The 14,829-nt window shown below is 38.0% G+C and overlaps 1 protein-coding gene across 1 annotated transcript in view; it reads left to right on the top strand.

Moving 5' to 3' along the window:
- Positions 1-13,234, top strand: part of lrp1bb (low density lipoprotein receptor-related protein 1Bb) — a 176,067-nt gene extending 162,833 nt beyond the window's left edge. The window contains 8 exon segments of the mRNA XM_026375678.1: positions 2,605-2,766; positions 3,315-3,489; positions 3,800-3,904; positions 9,161-9,237; positions 9,737-9,827; positions 10,139-10,289; positions 11,018-11,092; positions 12,041-13,234. Of these exon segments, the coding sequence (XP_026231463.1) occupies positions 2,605-2,766; positions 3,315-3,489; positions 3,800-3,904; positions 9,161-9,237; positions 9,737-9,827; positions 10,139-10,289; positions 11,018-11,092; positions 12,041-12,181 (977 nt within the window). The 3' untranslated portion in view covers positions 12,182-13,234.
- Positions 13,235-14,829: the final 1,595 nt, after the last annotated feature.

The following is a 14,829-nucleotide window of genomic DNA, read 5'->3' as shown; positions in this document are numbered from 1 at the left end:
TGCAATTATGAGACAAAAGAAACTTGCAAAAAAGTGGATAACCTCATAACTCAAAGGAGCAAAAGTTCTTAATGATATTTTCCTAGTGTTTATGACAGTGGTTGAAAGTTGGTGGTATAATTGTCTAAGGACAAGATTGATGTATAACTCAGATTTTTATGTCTTCAAGCTGTAACTTACTTTTTAATGTGCACTTTTGTTGATTCACATTCACATACTGTTGTAGTTTTTAAACAGTTGTTTTTCCTAAGTATGTATTCACTTTGGAGTGTAACAATCTGTAAATGTATGATAAAGATAAAATTAGTTGTAGACCCAGTTTCTTTGTTTCTTTTCTTGGCAGTATTTGCTCATGGGATTCTCAACACATGACCTAGCCACCTCACCAAATTATCTAAAAAGAGAAGGAGATATCCTTTGCACAAATGTTATACCATATTGCAAAGGTACTATCAGTTAAACATGTTTTTTTTTCACTTTGTGGGAACCACTCACTTGTTTTTATTTTTTTAAACTGCTGTATTGATCCCTATGGGGAAATTCAGGATACGCCGATGAGGACGTAGCTGCCATTTCAGTGTTTTTCCCAGGGACAGTTAATGTCAGCTACAGCTACCTATGTGACTGAGCACATTAAATAGAAGGTAGTAGGCTGTATTATTACTATAAGAAAAAGTGTAAGCTGAACATTAATCATTTATGTAATTTACTTGAACTAACTGAAAAAAAACACAAGGCACAATGCATGTACTTTACTAGAGTTCAATTTATTTATTAGAGCAGTTGTTATGAAACCTTTTTTTTTTAAACTGCAGTTGTATCCAACTTTTAAATGATGCATTTTTATATATATTCAAAACAAAAGCAACATAATGTAGTTTGGTGGCCTTGAGCTACCTGATCAGAAAGCCTTAAACCACAGCAGTGTTTGAGTCAACATACATTATCACTTACTAGAAGTGATTGTAGGGAGATTGATTGGTATCCCAGCCACAGAGTTGTTGGGATTGGGAAAATACCAAGTCATGTAGCCTGACCTACATGGCAAGACCTGTATCCATGGCAACTTTGTTGTCTACTATACAAGCAGTCATGTCCAGGCAGCAACAATTGTTGCATTCTCTCAATAACCTTAAAAGTGATTAAAAAGTGCTATTTGACTGATACATTCCCACCTGCTGATAATGTGTTACTTCTAGTAACAACAAAACACACTCATTAACTCACCTAGTGCTTTGGGGGATGTCTGGACTAACTACTTTTTTAATATAATGGTCATATTCACGGATAACAATGGTACATGAGATGGATATGGAAAGATTTTGCCTTCAGTTATTATTTAATAATTCCATTTTGTATCCGTGCTGAATATGGAGCTGAACCTTAAGCTAAAGATGACCATTTCCATACTGGCTCTAACCTATAGGCATGAACTCTGTGAAACACTGAAACTGGTACAGTCAATGTTTTACATTAACTGTGGATCAGATTACTCTGTAAATTATCATCAGATGCTTTAGTTTGCCTCAGGCCTAAAGGGCATTTCAGTGTGTTTTGACTCTTTGTTTTAATTTTTTTTATTTCGCTCTTTTAGTTCATACTCACGACTTTCTTCAATCTTTTCAGCTGCAGCAGGCTCTTGTTTAGAGTGGAAAAGCTCTAATAAACTATCAGAAAAAGTTAGTGACTAACATTGTAGAGCATGTAGAGATCAAAAGTCCCCAACTTAGAAATTGCTCACAAGATGCCAGGATGTCTGAGTTTAGGTTAACCAGTAGAACCATTTTCAAATGGTACTACAATTGGTATTCACATACACACCTAGTTAAACATACATGACCATAAATAGTTTTATGTAATGGTTGTGTGGTTGTAGACCTGTCAAACTGTTTGACTGGCAACCAGCTGAGAGGTGTTTCTTATTCCAGTGTAAGGAGAGTTGCATTCATGCGGAGGGGCCCTAGATTGTAAAGGGGTTGTTGTCCTTCAAGAGTAAGATATAGTAAAACCACCTCTTAAGTAGAAAGTTGAAGTCATTTGATTCTGATTAGGATGGGTACTGTTAGAGATATTCAAGACATGTACAAAGTAACCGTGGGCAGATCCAGAACGCACTGAAGGAATTAAATACAGCTTTTGTCTGCCTGGGAATGATTTGGGATCCCCTAGATGAAGAAAAAGGGGCCCCATAGCTCATCTTCACAGTTGCCAGTCTGCAGTCACCTTGACCCATATATTAATGTGTGTCTAAAAGTTCTGGCAGAAAGTATAGATCTTTTCCTTTATTCTCACCAATGCAGTAGTGTCATTTCCATAGTGCCTCATTTTTTTAAAGGACTAAGTGTGTAATTTCATTTTTGAGGATGAGTTGGAAACTCCACAAAACAGATGGGCCATGTAGCTTTTAGCAAGCATTACTCAAACTGAAAGTGCTGTTGGAGACTAGTTTCAGCCTTAAGTGCTAGATAGTCCTTAGAGCAGCAAGACTGTGTAAGTGAAATAGACTCAAAATAAACTATGGAGCCCATGTTCACTTTAATGATTTTTTTTTTGTTGTTTAATGCTCTCTGAATCATTCTTTTGTTCTGTTTCTTTTTTGTCCAGGTAAACCTACATGCCGCTGTCCTGTTGGTTTCTCAGGGCCTTTCTGTGAGAGGAGGATTTGCGACAACTATTGTTTGAATGGAGGAACATGTGACATCACTCAGGGCAACCAGCCGGTATGCCGCTGTATGGCAGAATATACTGGAGACCGCTGTCTTTACCGTGAGTCCTGCAGCTCTTACTTGGTGGCAGCGCACACAAGAAATGATTATTGCCCTGAATTTGGCCTTCATATGATTAACATTAGCCGTAAGAGCAATCACAAAGAAGCATTGATCTGAATTCATTAATGTTGCGTAAAATCTATAGAGCTAAGCATTTTAAAGTTCACACGGAGAAAGTGGAACAAAAACAACCCCTGTCCACACAAACCCAATTTTTACCTCTATTTGCTGATAAACAGAATCTAAAGAGTACTGTCAAACAACCTTTGGGTGGTTCTGTGCTGAAGTGATAATGTATTTCCTTTTGCCATGCTTCAACATAATGGATTGTGGGAAAACAATTTCAAATACACATCATTAGTATTTTTGCGCTGTCACTTGCCCAAGGGGTGATATGTTTTCATCTGTGGCTAAGATGTCATTTGATGTGGATAATTAAGTGTCATTAAAGCCCTGTACAGTTTCAATAAAACCTGCTTAAACTATGTTCCCTTGTCCTCATTACACATTACCCTCTCTCTCTTTATCTCTCTGAATGTCGAACAGACATTTGCCATCACTACTGTGTGAACTCGAAGGCCTGCACGTTATCCAGCAGTGGCTACGTGGAGTGTGTGTGTCCTGCCAGGTTCGAGGGAAACAAGTGCGAGGTGGACAAGTGTCTTCGATGCCATGGAGCTCCCTGCCTCATTAATGAGGAGACAGGTGACGTGGTTTGCAAGTGAGTGCTTGGTATCTGCTTGTTATTCTTGTTCCTCATTTCTTTATTTTAGTGCTAAGGCTTTATAGTGATTTTTATTTATAGATAAGCATATGGTATATATTTTGATACAATCTGTAAAATATAGTGGGCTACACACCTTTTAGCAATTAAATGTAATGTCAGTAAATTGAAGACTGGTGAACTCTCCTTATATATCTTATATGAGTTATGCGTGTGTTAGACAAAAATGCCGCTGAGTGATTTTTGCTTCTTGTAAAAGTATAGCTTTCTGCTTGTCACTAGCATCCATTATTTCTTCACCCTCCAGTTGCACAAATGGCAGAATAGCACCAAGCTGTCAGCTGTGTGACGGATATTGCTACAATGGAGGCACCTGTCACCTGGACCCTGACACCAACCTGCCTTTCTGTCAGTAAGTCACTGCTTAATGGGTAAAGGAAAATGGGGAAAGAAATGAATGTTATCCGCTGTTATTCACACTCTCACTGTTTCCATTCAAATGCTGGCTCTGTGCCCCAGAAAGCCTGGCCTTAGAAGCTGAACTAGAAATCATCGCGGGGTACCACTTCCCTGCATCAAGTACAGTACAAGATAGATGTCCTCTGGAAAGAAATCTCTTAAGTTGAGGGAAGATTTGATGTCACTCTGTGGAGTCTATGCCACAGCAGGGGGCTGAGTGCCAGTACACCATCTAATGCTGTGACACCTCAGTGTGGCTTAAGGATTTTAAGCAGTTAAAATGGTTTCAAACGCCTTCAAAGTTTGCCAGCCCTAACATTTTCTCAACTGTTCCTCCTTGCAGTTAAGAGCTGATGTCAGAACTTTCTGACTCTCTTCAGTAGTAGGTTTTAGAAGTTTGCTCTCTAAAAATAGAAGCTGAGGTATATGTCAGTGGTTGAACATGCCATGAAAGCAACTGCAGAAACTTGTAGCAGATAAAAGCTTGACTGGCACACATAAGGAAATCACTGGGGAAGGCTAGTCAAAGGGCTGCCCATAGATTAATACCACCTCACTTATAATCACATGCATTGCTCTGTACAATCTCTCCAAGGAGGAAATTGGGAATCCAATTCAAAAGCCCATTGTCCACTGTAGTTAAATTGAAATTGGTGGTCCTCTCTCACAAATTCCAGGGGATAGAATCAATTTCTATGCAAATTATCTCATCTTATGAGGATGGGTTAACAGATCCTGATAATGTGGTTTATTATTTTCAGCAAAGAATAGATATGATGTGAGATGATGGATATGTCTGTGTCAAGAAATCATACTGTTTGACCTTAATACTCTGAGTAAATGTATATTTCATCAAGACATCCCAAAGTGGAAGCCTTTCAGGCCACAGCGGCCCTTCAATTCTAATGATAACTTTTGCATTCAACACATAAAAATCGTCAAAAAAGATTTTTTATAAGACATCAGGGCTGCAGGAAAGAACAGCTATGGTAAACATCCAGGCCCTCGCTGTCATTAACTGAGAATTATTTACATATTCTTCTTGAAAAGCACTTCAAATGTACAATAGCTTGCTTTTCCCTACAGTGGAAAAAGTCTCTCTCCCTTTGCACTTGTGATTGCCCTTGTGTAATTGTGCTGGCTAGTTAGATCAATACACTGGCATCATTTAGTAGTAAACCTCCACAGTATGTTATCTGAAGTATTACTTACCTCTGACACTGTCACTAAGAAGCTGGCTTTGGACTTTGTGTGCACAAGATTGGAGTATGTCTTTTTTTCCTCACATGAAACAGTGCTGCTCCTAATGTGGCACAATGTTTGACTTTTCTTTCTATTCCTGAATAACATTTATTTTACACATAAATTAAAGAGGGCTTAAGGGATACATTTGCAGAACTAGCAAACTGTATCTAAGTCACCTCAGTTTGAAGAGGTCAAATCAAATGATATGTGTTTTTGATTGTCAGTGTTCAGTTTAGTGTTATCCAGAGGTGAAGGACTTTTCATGCTTCTTTATAGTATGGATTATTTTGCTGCAAAGTCAATGAACAGCAGTAAGTTCTGATCCAAAGATTTTTCTTCCGTATTTTGTGAGAGTGCTCCATGTTTTCTACTCTGTTTTCACAGGGTTGAATCCATTCAGCAAATCAGTGAAATTTTCAATATTAGCTGCAAAAGTGTAAAATCATTTTAGAGGGCTAAAGTCATGATATCTAATCCATGCTAGCCTCTGTTGCATCTTATCTGACTCAGTGCAGTCTTTCATTCTGTATCTCCATTGTGAATAAAATAGTTTTCTTAAGACAAATCATCATCAGCTAAAGCACTTGCAATGCAATGATTTGCAAATCACTTTAAAACTATATTGGTTTGAAAATCATGCAAAAACATGTTGAAACTGAGAAACTGATTTTGAATTTGTTGCCAGCAACACATTTCAAAAAAGTTGGGACAGTGGCAACAAAACGATATACAGTACACAGAGTTTGCTAATTTCAGTAGAAACATGCTCTTAGCATTTGATATGTTGTCTTTGTACCAATATTAATGAAATATAGGTGTCAAATGATTTGCAAAGGGCCACAGTGTACCAACTTTTTGGCAAATAGGCTTGTATGAGTATGATAAAGCTGATGTGAATATTTACAAGCACAAGCACAGCAAGTACTTGTACTGCTGTACTACTGTACATCTAAACTCGATTTTGTTCATATCCATAAAAGTCAACAACACGCCATTTTTCTGAAAATCTACTGGATCTGTAATGACTGTAATGATGTCCGACTACAGAGTGAAGTCCTCTGTCTATCTTGTTAACCTCTACCCAACACCTCGCTCATGGACTGTGACATTAACCCTGCAAAGTTCTACACACTCCAAAGTTTAGGTTTTACCTTGCACACATGCTAATAATGTGTTTATGGGTCATTTGAAGTAAACGTTTCTACAATACTGTTTATGATTGTGTATTGACAACATCTTTTATGCTTTGATATTTTGCACATGTCTGCCATCACCAAATATTTGGAATTAAGATAAAATTTGTTGTTTTTGAGTTTTGGTTTGATGTTGGCAATCAGTTGATCACAAACCTTATTAGTGCTGTTTTCATATTTTTGATTTCTCAAATGAATACAGAGGTGAGACCACTGTAACTGATTTTTTCTTTTTTTATCAGATGCCCCTCTCACTTGGTGATCAGTGAAACTGATTTGTTTTCACATTTCTTTGCTAATTTGCTTGATGCAGGACACAAAACTGACTTACTCCATTTTAGAACTGAAACTTCTGTAAGGGTTTAGTGTGTCAATCTCCATTCATCAAGCAGCCAACAGTTCAACAGTATACATTCTCTGGGCCCTTTTATCACTCCAAACACAATGTTTTGCAGCTGCACGTCAGGGTTCAAGAACCAACGTTGTGATGAGCTGGCCAACCCCTGCGATTACTTCTGTCAGAATGAGGGGATGTGCACATTAACAGCTCTTAACAAACCACGCTGCAAGTAGGTCCCTCTCCACCTCTCCAGCTGTATTCAGAGCCCACTCACCCCCTGTGTTCACACCGCCACCCCAACTTCATCCGGCTTCATTTCAGCCTCAGTCCAGTATATGGGCTCTCTGTCGCAGTGCAGCCTTGTAGCAACTTATCATGCAATAAGTGATGCTAAACTGTAAAACTGTAAACTGGAAGGTAATGTCATGACATTGCATTGCTCAGGGGTTGTTTTTCTACTTGATTGTGGTCAGATGAATTTAATTATTTTCGGACAGGTTGTTTTTTTTTTTATTTATTTAAATAGTTTTTAGCCATTTAATTGTTTGTTACACTGCCATGGCTCTGAAAAAGACAGGATAGCAAACTGGTAACTGTAACTGTAATTAGTAAGCTGTCAAGCTGTCAAACACTGTGCTCTCCTGGAGCTTCCTCTCTCTATCTGAAACCAACTATGCTCACAGCTGTACTTTGTGTTTAAACAGGAGAGAAATATTTTCTCATCCACTAATTTAAATTCTGGTAATAATATTGACTTGATGTTAAATGATTGCCTAAGACTTTGTTATCTGGTGTTTAGTAACTGGATTTTATGAGTATTATTATTATTGTTGTTGTTATGTTTTAAGAACAGAGTTATGTCTTTTGTAAGAAAGACTTAGCAAATGGCATTGAAAAAATGTCACAACCTCTTTAGATTAAGCTGCTCCATCAGTTATATTAGTAATCAGTGTGACTGATGTGCTTTACAGGATCAGTTTGCCCTTTTGAGAAATATGCCCATTTCTTTTTTGACTGTGAGAACATGAGAAGATCAACACCATCTGTACAGTAACAATCAGAGGCCGGTTAGCCAATTAAAGTCCAGGCTTTATGGGAACTCTGATAGCTGCCAAGTTATCATGAGACTCATTATCTCACTCTAATGAGTGAACTTTAAAGGTGTTGGTAAGCAGAGTTTGGTCTTGGAGAGAGCTAATCTAAGATAACTGTCTGCAATAGATTCATCTTTACCATAAAAGCATGAGTAGAATCATCTTCTAATCTAACTCAGGCAAATAACCCAAAAAAGCATATTGGGATTTCTTTTTTTTTATTGCAGTGATAGCAACAGTTAGACAGTAGCTTAATTATTATTTATTATTTCTTATCTTTTATTGTTATTGTTACTTACTAGATTTCAATTTTCATCGTGTTTGTATTACATTTTGAGCTAGTCTTAGTTGATGTGACACTTATTACATTATGAGTTGCTGCATGACTCTGTACCTTTGCAGCCCCTCACTGCCACTTATCCACCCATCTCATGCCGTTCTCACCCAGTATGCAGAAACCGAGGGGGAAACTAAACTGTGCCACTGTCTTTGTGATGTGGACGTCAATCTCTGCATTTGCAACCTGTGCATGATGGCAAGTTGAAAATGTTCGTTACCAGCCAGTCACCACATACGCCTTCTGTGTACCTTATTAGGCTGAACATCTCCTCAGTAATTGGTGTTTATCTTTAATGCCTTCAACACGGGTTCACACAGAGAACTTCTTCATTTCACAGGGAATTAGTTTTTCATGGTTTACACTTCCCAAAGCAGACCAAACTCCTCGTTGCCCCCAATTTCCATTAAAATTCATGTTGCTGTGACACTTCGTTCTACAAAGTTGTGATTCATTTCCCCTATGGATGGGACTGCATTCTTATTTTTTGATCAGCCTGATGTACTGATTCTTAGCGTGCATGCAATTTAGAGTAATTTCATTCTGTCATCATCCAGTCACGCAAACTAGATCACTCATGCTTTACAGACCCATCTGCGTCAGTCTTGTGAAATTAGATATCACCTCCTCTAACAAGGGTCATACATCATGCCCATCGGATCCCACTGGAACACAAATGAGATGACGACTTGTTGTCCTGCTGCCATCTTTTGATTTTATATTATTTTTTACACTGAATACTCAACATGTACATTTACATACTGCCTATGGACACAGCATATGTTTATATACACGTAGTGTTCTTTTTTCCAGGTTGTGTTTTGTTTGTCTCGGATCAAAGCACTTCATAGCAAGACTGAATCATAATGTGTTGTATGTGTAAGCCACAGTCACATCATACTGTACTCCATTTTGCAAAAGGTGTTTTCTCAGCAGTCTCTCTGCTATTAAAATGTATGCTAGTGATAGGTTATTTATACTCTCTTTTGACCTTCTTCAGATGTTCAGCCAATTGGGCAGGAACACAGTGTGAGAGACCCGCCCCTAAAAGCAGCAGATCAGAGAATACCAGTGGAGGTGAGAACTGAGAGGCCTTATTATAAAATCTTCCTATTTCCCATGTCAATAAATGTATAAACAATTTATACTGTGACTCCAGAGTAAACTGAACACTTGTGCATCTATCTACTTGTAAACTATTACATTTTTAATCATCTTCATATTTTTTAGAGGCAAGCTTATAATTACTCTAATCCATGCACCACAGTTGGACATGGTCCTGATTGGCAGCCTAACTCAAGAATTACTGAACTCCATCCAACCTGGCGAGTTTACATTATTTCAGCAGAAAAGCCTTCACGCAGCAGGTTTATCTTGTTTGAATTAGAAGAGCTGCTGTTGCCGACCCATTGGGGATTTAGTAATATGACTGTTCTGCCTCCAATAAAAGCACATTTTCTAAGGTGGCTTTTCTGCAACCATGGTTACATACAATGTACCTTGACCTTAACTCATCTCAGCTCTTTTCAATCATTACTCATCGCGCTACACCATCTCTCCTCTGTCTGTCCTATAGGGAGCATAGCGATCATTGTGCCTCTGGTCCTGCTGGTAATCTTGATTGTGATGGTGGTAGCAGGTGTTTATATCTGCAGACGGAGACAAAGGTAGGTAAAAAATAACATTTCAAATATGTTTTTGTTTAGAATCCTCATATTTTATTTTGTTAGAGTAGCATCTGTGACACAACCTAGAATATAAAGTATATTGTCTTTAAAAATTTCCATTTGCTTGTTTCTGCAAAATCTGCAGAATACATGTATGATTATAACTCTAATGCTCAGTCTGCACAGTAAACTTAGGCACTCAAATTGTGCCAACTAGTGTAATGTGATGTGTGAAACAGTGAGGTGCTGTGCAGCATCTTGACCTGCACAGAGTGTGTCATGTTAATTATGTCTGTCTTTACACACCTCAGGGGAAAACGTGTCCAGAGGCAGCCCATGACGAACGGAGGGATAAATGTGGAGATTGGCAACCCATCATACAACATGTATGAAGTCGACCATGACAACCATGCAGATGCAGGCAGCCTGCTGCGACCCAACTTCACGCTGGATCCCCACAAGGTTGGTTTGTTGAATTCCATGTTAAACTGGCCACCACATCAAAAGCAAATGCAGACTTCACATCTGTCTGAAAAGCAAGCTCAATTTAATTCCGAATATTGCCATGAACACAACAAAAACAGTTGCTCAATTTGACAAGTTTGTTGTTATAAAAAGATCCCTTTCACATGACAGTGTATACAACCAACTTTTTGTAATTACCTCATCAATTTTTTTACCAAAGTTGTTTTGCAGGGAAGGAACAAGGGCACCAACCACAGTTTTTCCTAAATCAATTTTCCAGCTGTTTAAAAGTACTAGTGTTGTGTTCTTTGTCTCTGTTTCAGTTACTGGTATAAAGTGATACCTAGCATCTGGACACATCAAGGGGAATTATATTAGGCTTTGTAGAGGTTTTGTAAAAGCTTGTAAGTGTGCATCAATTTACATGTGCCTGAACCAGGAGGCCTTTTCATCTGGCTGGTGATTTATTCTGTTCATGGCCCTCAACCCAACACTAACACCCAGCATATGAAATGAATAGCAGCACCTTCACTGACGGTGTAATCTATCTCACCTGCTAGAGCTTCAAGTCTATTGCTTTTGCTTCTTGCACTTCCAACTTTGACATCTGCTATTTTCAGTCCAATCTGGCTGTATTTCCTACAGAGATGTGCTGGCTTTAATCTAAACTTGTTTCTGTATTCCACAACTCTCTCTTTTTTCTCTTTTATGTTGTTGTGTTGCAGGGCTGGTGTGTAAAATCCAGTGACCCTTGCACCTTGGGCATCAATTCTGTGCCCAAGGAGGTAATCCCTGGACAGGTGACTTATAAATATCACTTTGTGTCTGAGGAAAAGTATCCTCATATATAGTGCAGGCAGCCAGTGATGACCATGTAGTTACCTGGTAAACATTTTAATAAGGTAATATGATTGATGCATATTAAAACATTTTAAACAAGTTGACATTTATGTTCATGTTGAAAACCAAATTCGGTCAAGGGCACGGTCATCTTTGGCTACTCTCTGCATCATTTCGTGAAGTAGTTGTATCCACCTAATGTGACCTCCAAATGGCTTCTTAAGCTAACTTTAATAGAAAACTCTGCCTGCATGACTCTTAGTTTAACCTGGCTACTTCCTGCTTGTTGCCATCTGTTACTGTGCATCTACTAACTTGCATGAGTGTTGTGCTTTTATTTGCACTGTTTTAGACTGAACGGCGCTTTTGTCAACTTACTCACATCTTGTTAATCACAGTGGACTTCACTTAAAGCTGTACTAACCACTATTTTTTTGTCAACAAAGGGCTTTCTCATATAAAATAGAGGTCCTTGGACACAGACATTTTATCTTTCTTTACCAAACTCCTTTCCAAATGCAGCAGGTGTTTGCTTATCCTAAACATACTCTGATAAAGCATGTAAATACTATGGTGAACATACAGAAGTGGAACTATTGCACTACACCATGTAAAAACATGTTGTTCTCAAAAGTTGGTAAATAGCTAAAAGAGTAAATGCTGAATTCTGATTCTTCAGGTGTCAAAAATACAGCTTCAAATGAATGACATGCGTAGGTGTTCTGTGTGTGTGTTGGATTTGATTAAAATGTTCCCTAACAGCAGTAGTTATAATGGTTATAACGTTACGCTTGTTCCACTGATCCCAAAACGTATAATGGCAGCTTTAAGGCCTTCACTGTTTTAATTTTTGTATATGAATATTTACCATTTTCTTCTTGCCTTCCTCTTCTTCTCTGTCTATTCAGCCCATGAACTACTCCAACCCTGTGTATGCAAAGATCTATATCGACGGGCAAAACTGCCGGAAGCCAGTCATCAGTATTGACGAGAGGAGAGAGCTACTCCCAAAGAAATTAGAGGGGACAATTCATGAAACCGCCGCATAGCCTAACTTTACACTTTGTACTTCTTTTTTACCACAGTGTACAATGTATAATATGAAGGAGGAAACATGATTTTTCTATTTCCTATGAGGCTCTTAGGTTTTACTGGTTTAGCATCAGCATAATGTCTTTGTTGGTGTGCTGAAGAGTTTTATTTTCCATTTACTGTTTGCTTTCTAATGTTTGTCAAACATAAGATATACAGCGCTATACTGTATACTGTATGACACTGAAGTAAAGCTGCTGATTTGCAAAAACTTTATTAACACCATAAGCCACACTTGTGCACAGTTTAAACCTTAAATGCAGTGCTAAAATTTGTATCCATACCTGTTTCTAGATTAAGTGGAATATGGACACGTGTCGTTTTGTGAGGGTAATGAAGGCAGGATTGGCTCAATTTTACTTAACAAATGTAAGTATCATAGAGAAGAATTATGTGGGTTGTTTCTAAGGCTTTTTCGTTTGTTGTTTATGTTTTTTCATGTCATGTGATTTATGGACCACAGGGCTTCACAGCTGAGCAGTGAAGCTTGATGTTTTTGAAGTTGCGTCTTTCTTGTTTCCTGCTGGATCTACTGACTGGATTTCCAGTAAAGGCCATAGCATCATAATGTCTTCTCACCCTGTGTAATTCCATAGATGTTCTGTGTTTTTCTCCACAGATGTCACCCTCCATTCACCCCATTTTCTGCAGTAATATACCATATGAACTTATCTTTTGGTGAAAGAGATTGAAGCCCACCTTGAATGTTCTCCGATCAGATTCCCAGATCCTGTACTGTACACTGAAAAGACAGATACTGAATACCATATTTTTCTAGGTCCTGTGTCAACAGATGGATTAAAATGTAGACAAGGAAGAGATCTACCACAGCTACAAAAAAGGTTATTAAGAGTTATTATAAAACACATCTGTTACTTCAGAAAAGGAAGATGATAAATATAAGAAATTTTATAATTTTGTATTTGATTTGTATGTTGTTTGGCTGCTTGTATTTTGAAGAAATGTATTAAATGTAAGTAATTTTTATATAAAATGTAAATCGATATTGAATAAAGGGGGCTTATTTCCATTTTGTGTCCCTTTGGTCAAAGTAGATCACAGCGTACCATATCTCCCACTAAGTATCACACAATATGCTCCAAAGTAGTTCACATTAAAAGAGTATAGTGTAATAGTACACATAAAATAAAAGTATTAAAATCGTCAGAGATCGTATTGTCAGGGTTGTTACACATTGACCTGACAAGTCAATCAGCAGTGTGAGGTCGTTTACCTGCTGAGCAGAGGAAGGTGGCTGATGGGAGATTATTGCCCTCCCTGTGCGTGCAAGAAGGCCAACACCATTCATTACCTGGTGGTGGGGACACAGCATCAGTGCCACCTACTGAATGATAATTCAGTCTCCTTTCACTTTACTTACAATAGCTGTCTCTCCACACACTTGCTCCACACTCCTCACCATGGCAACCAAATGACGCAGTGGCACTCCTGCCCTTTCTCCATCTGCTTGTACAATCGGCTGGATCTGCCAGCACACCCAGCCCACTACATTTTGATGGTGCTACAAACAGATGCCACAGTTTCCAGCTTCCTTAATTGTCCACCACAGTAGATCTTGTAGTAATGAGGGAACCAGTGAGAAATCTGGTAACGCATAACGGTTCCAAAGCACAGCGATGACAAGAAAGATGTTAATCAGGGTGCATTTTTTTTCCCAAGCAGGCGTTGACTTTGGTTGCTAAAGACATCTCACGTCTTTCAGTTTTAGAACTCTTTGCCACATAGATTAGTTTAAAAAAATGTAATTGATTTAGTGAACATTAAAAGTATTATGGTTATCTAAATCTAGCAACACATACCTTTCAGACTCTGTATGTTAGATGAATTCAGCAGCTATAGTTGAGTTTTAAACAAAAAAAACTATTTTAGGAAAATAATTTTGTAATACTTTTTGATTAGCTCCTCAAATCTCACAGCTAGATAATAATGTAAACAGCAATGTTTTAGTACTAGTTCTAGTACAAGTTATCAGTTAGTGTCTGCAAACTATGAAATGTTTTAGAACTGTTAACAGTTGTTCAGCAGCAAAGGATGACAATGAAATACTGAAAGCAGTATTACACCTACGGCGTATTTACTGTAGGCACTATATCAATATACGATATTAAAACTATTCAGCCTCCAATTAGGTAGATTGGCATACTGAAATATCTCAATACACCTGATGTTTTAAATAATTTTTTCAAATTCAACACAGAATGCAACTTCTAATGACTACTACCATCTCAAAATTAATCTGCATAAATAGAATCCCTCCTAAGATATACAAATCAGGTGTCATCTCAGTCACATGTGATGCAACTAATCCATTACTGATAAGTTGCACCAGGTGTGCTTGACACAGAACACATCAAATTCATAAAACAGTTAAGGGTTAAATGTCCTGTTTGATTGCATGTTAGAAATGTAGCAAAGTCAAAGAATTGTTAAAATTTCATCTCACCAAAAAAGAAAATAATACAAAAAGAGAACAGTGTCACTAGAAACAATGTTTTCTAGTGAAAACAATGTTTTCTAGTGACACTGACAGTCTGGAGGGAAAAAAATGAAGCATACAACCATAATCCATGGGGGTGGCTCTATG

This window comes from Anabas testudineus, chromosome 21, assembly GCF_900324465.2.
Source record: "Anabas testudineus chromosome 21, fAnaTes1.2, whole genome shotgun sequence".
In the NCBI taxonomy this organism is placed as follows: Eukaryota; Metazoa; Chordata; class Actinopteri; order Anabantiformes; family Anabantidae; genus Anabas; species Anabas testudineus.
This window is presented reverse-complemented; position numbering and strand designations above follow the sequence as displayed.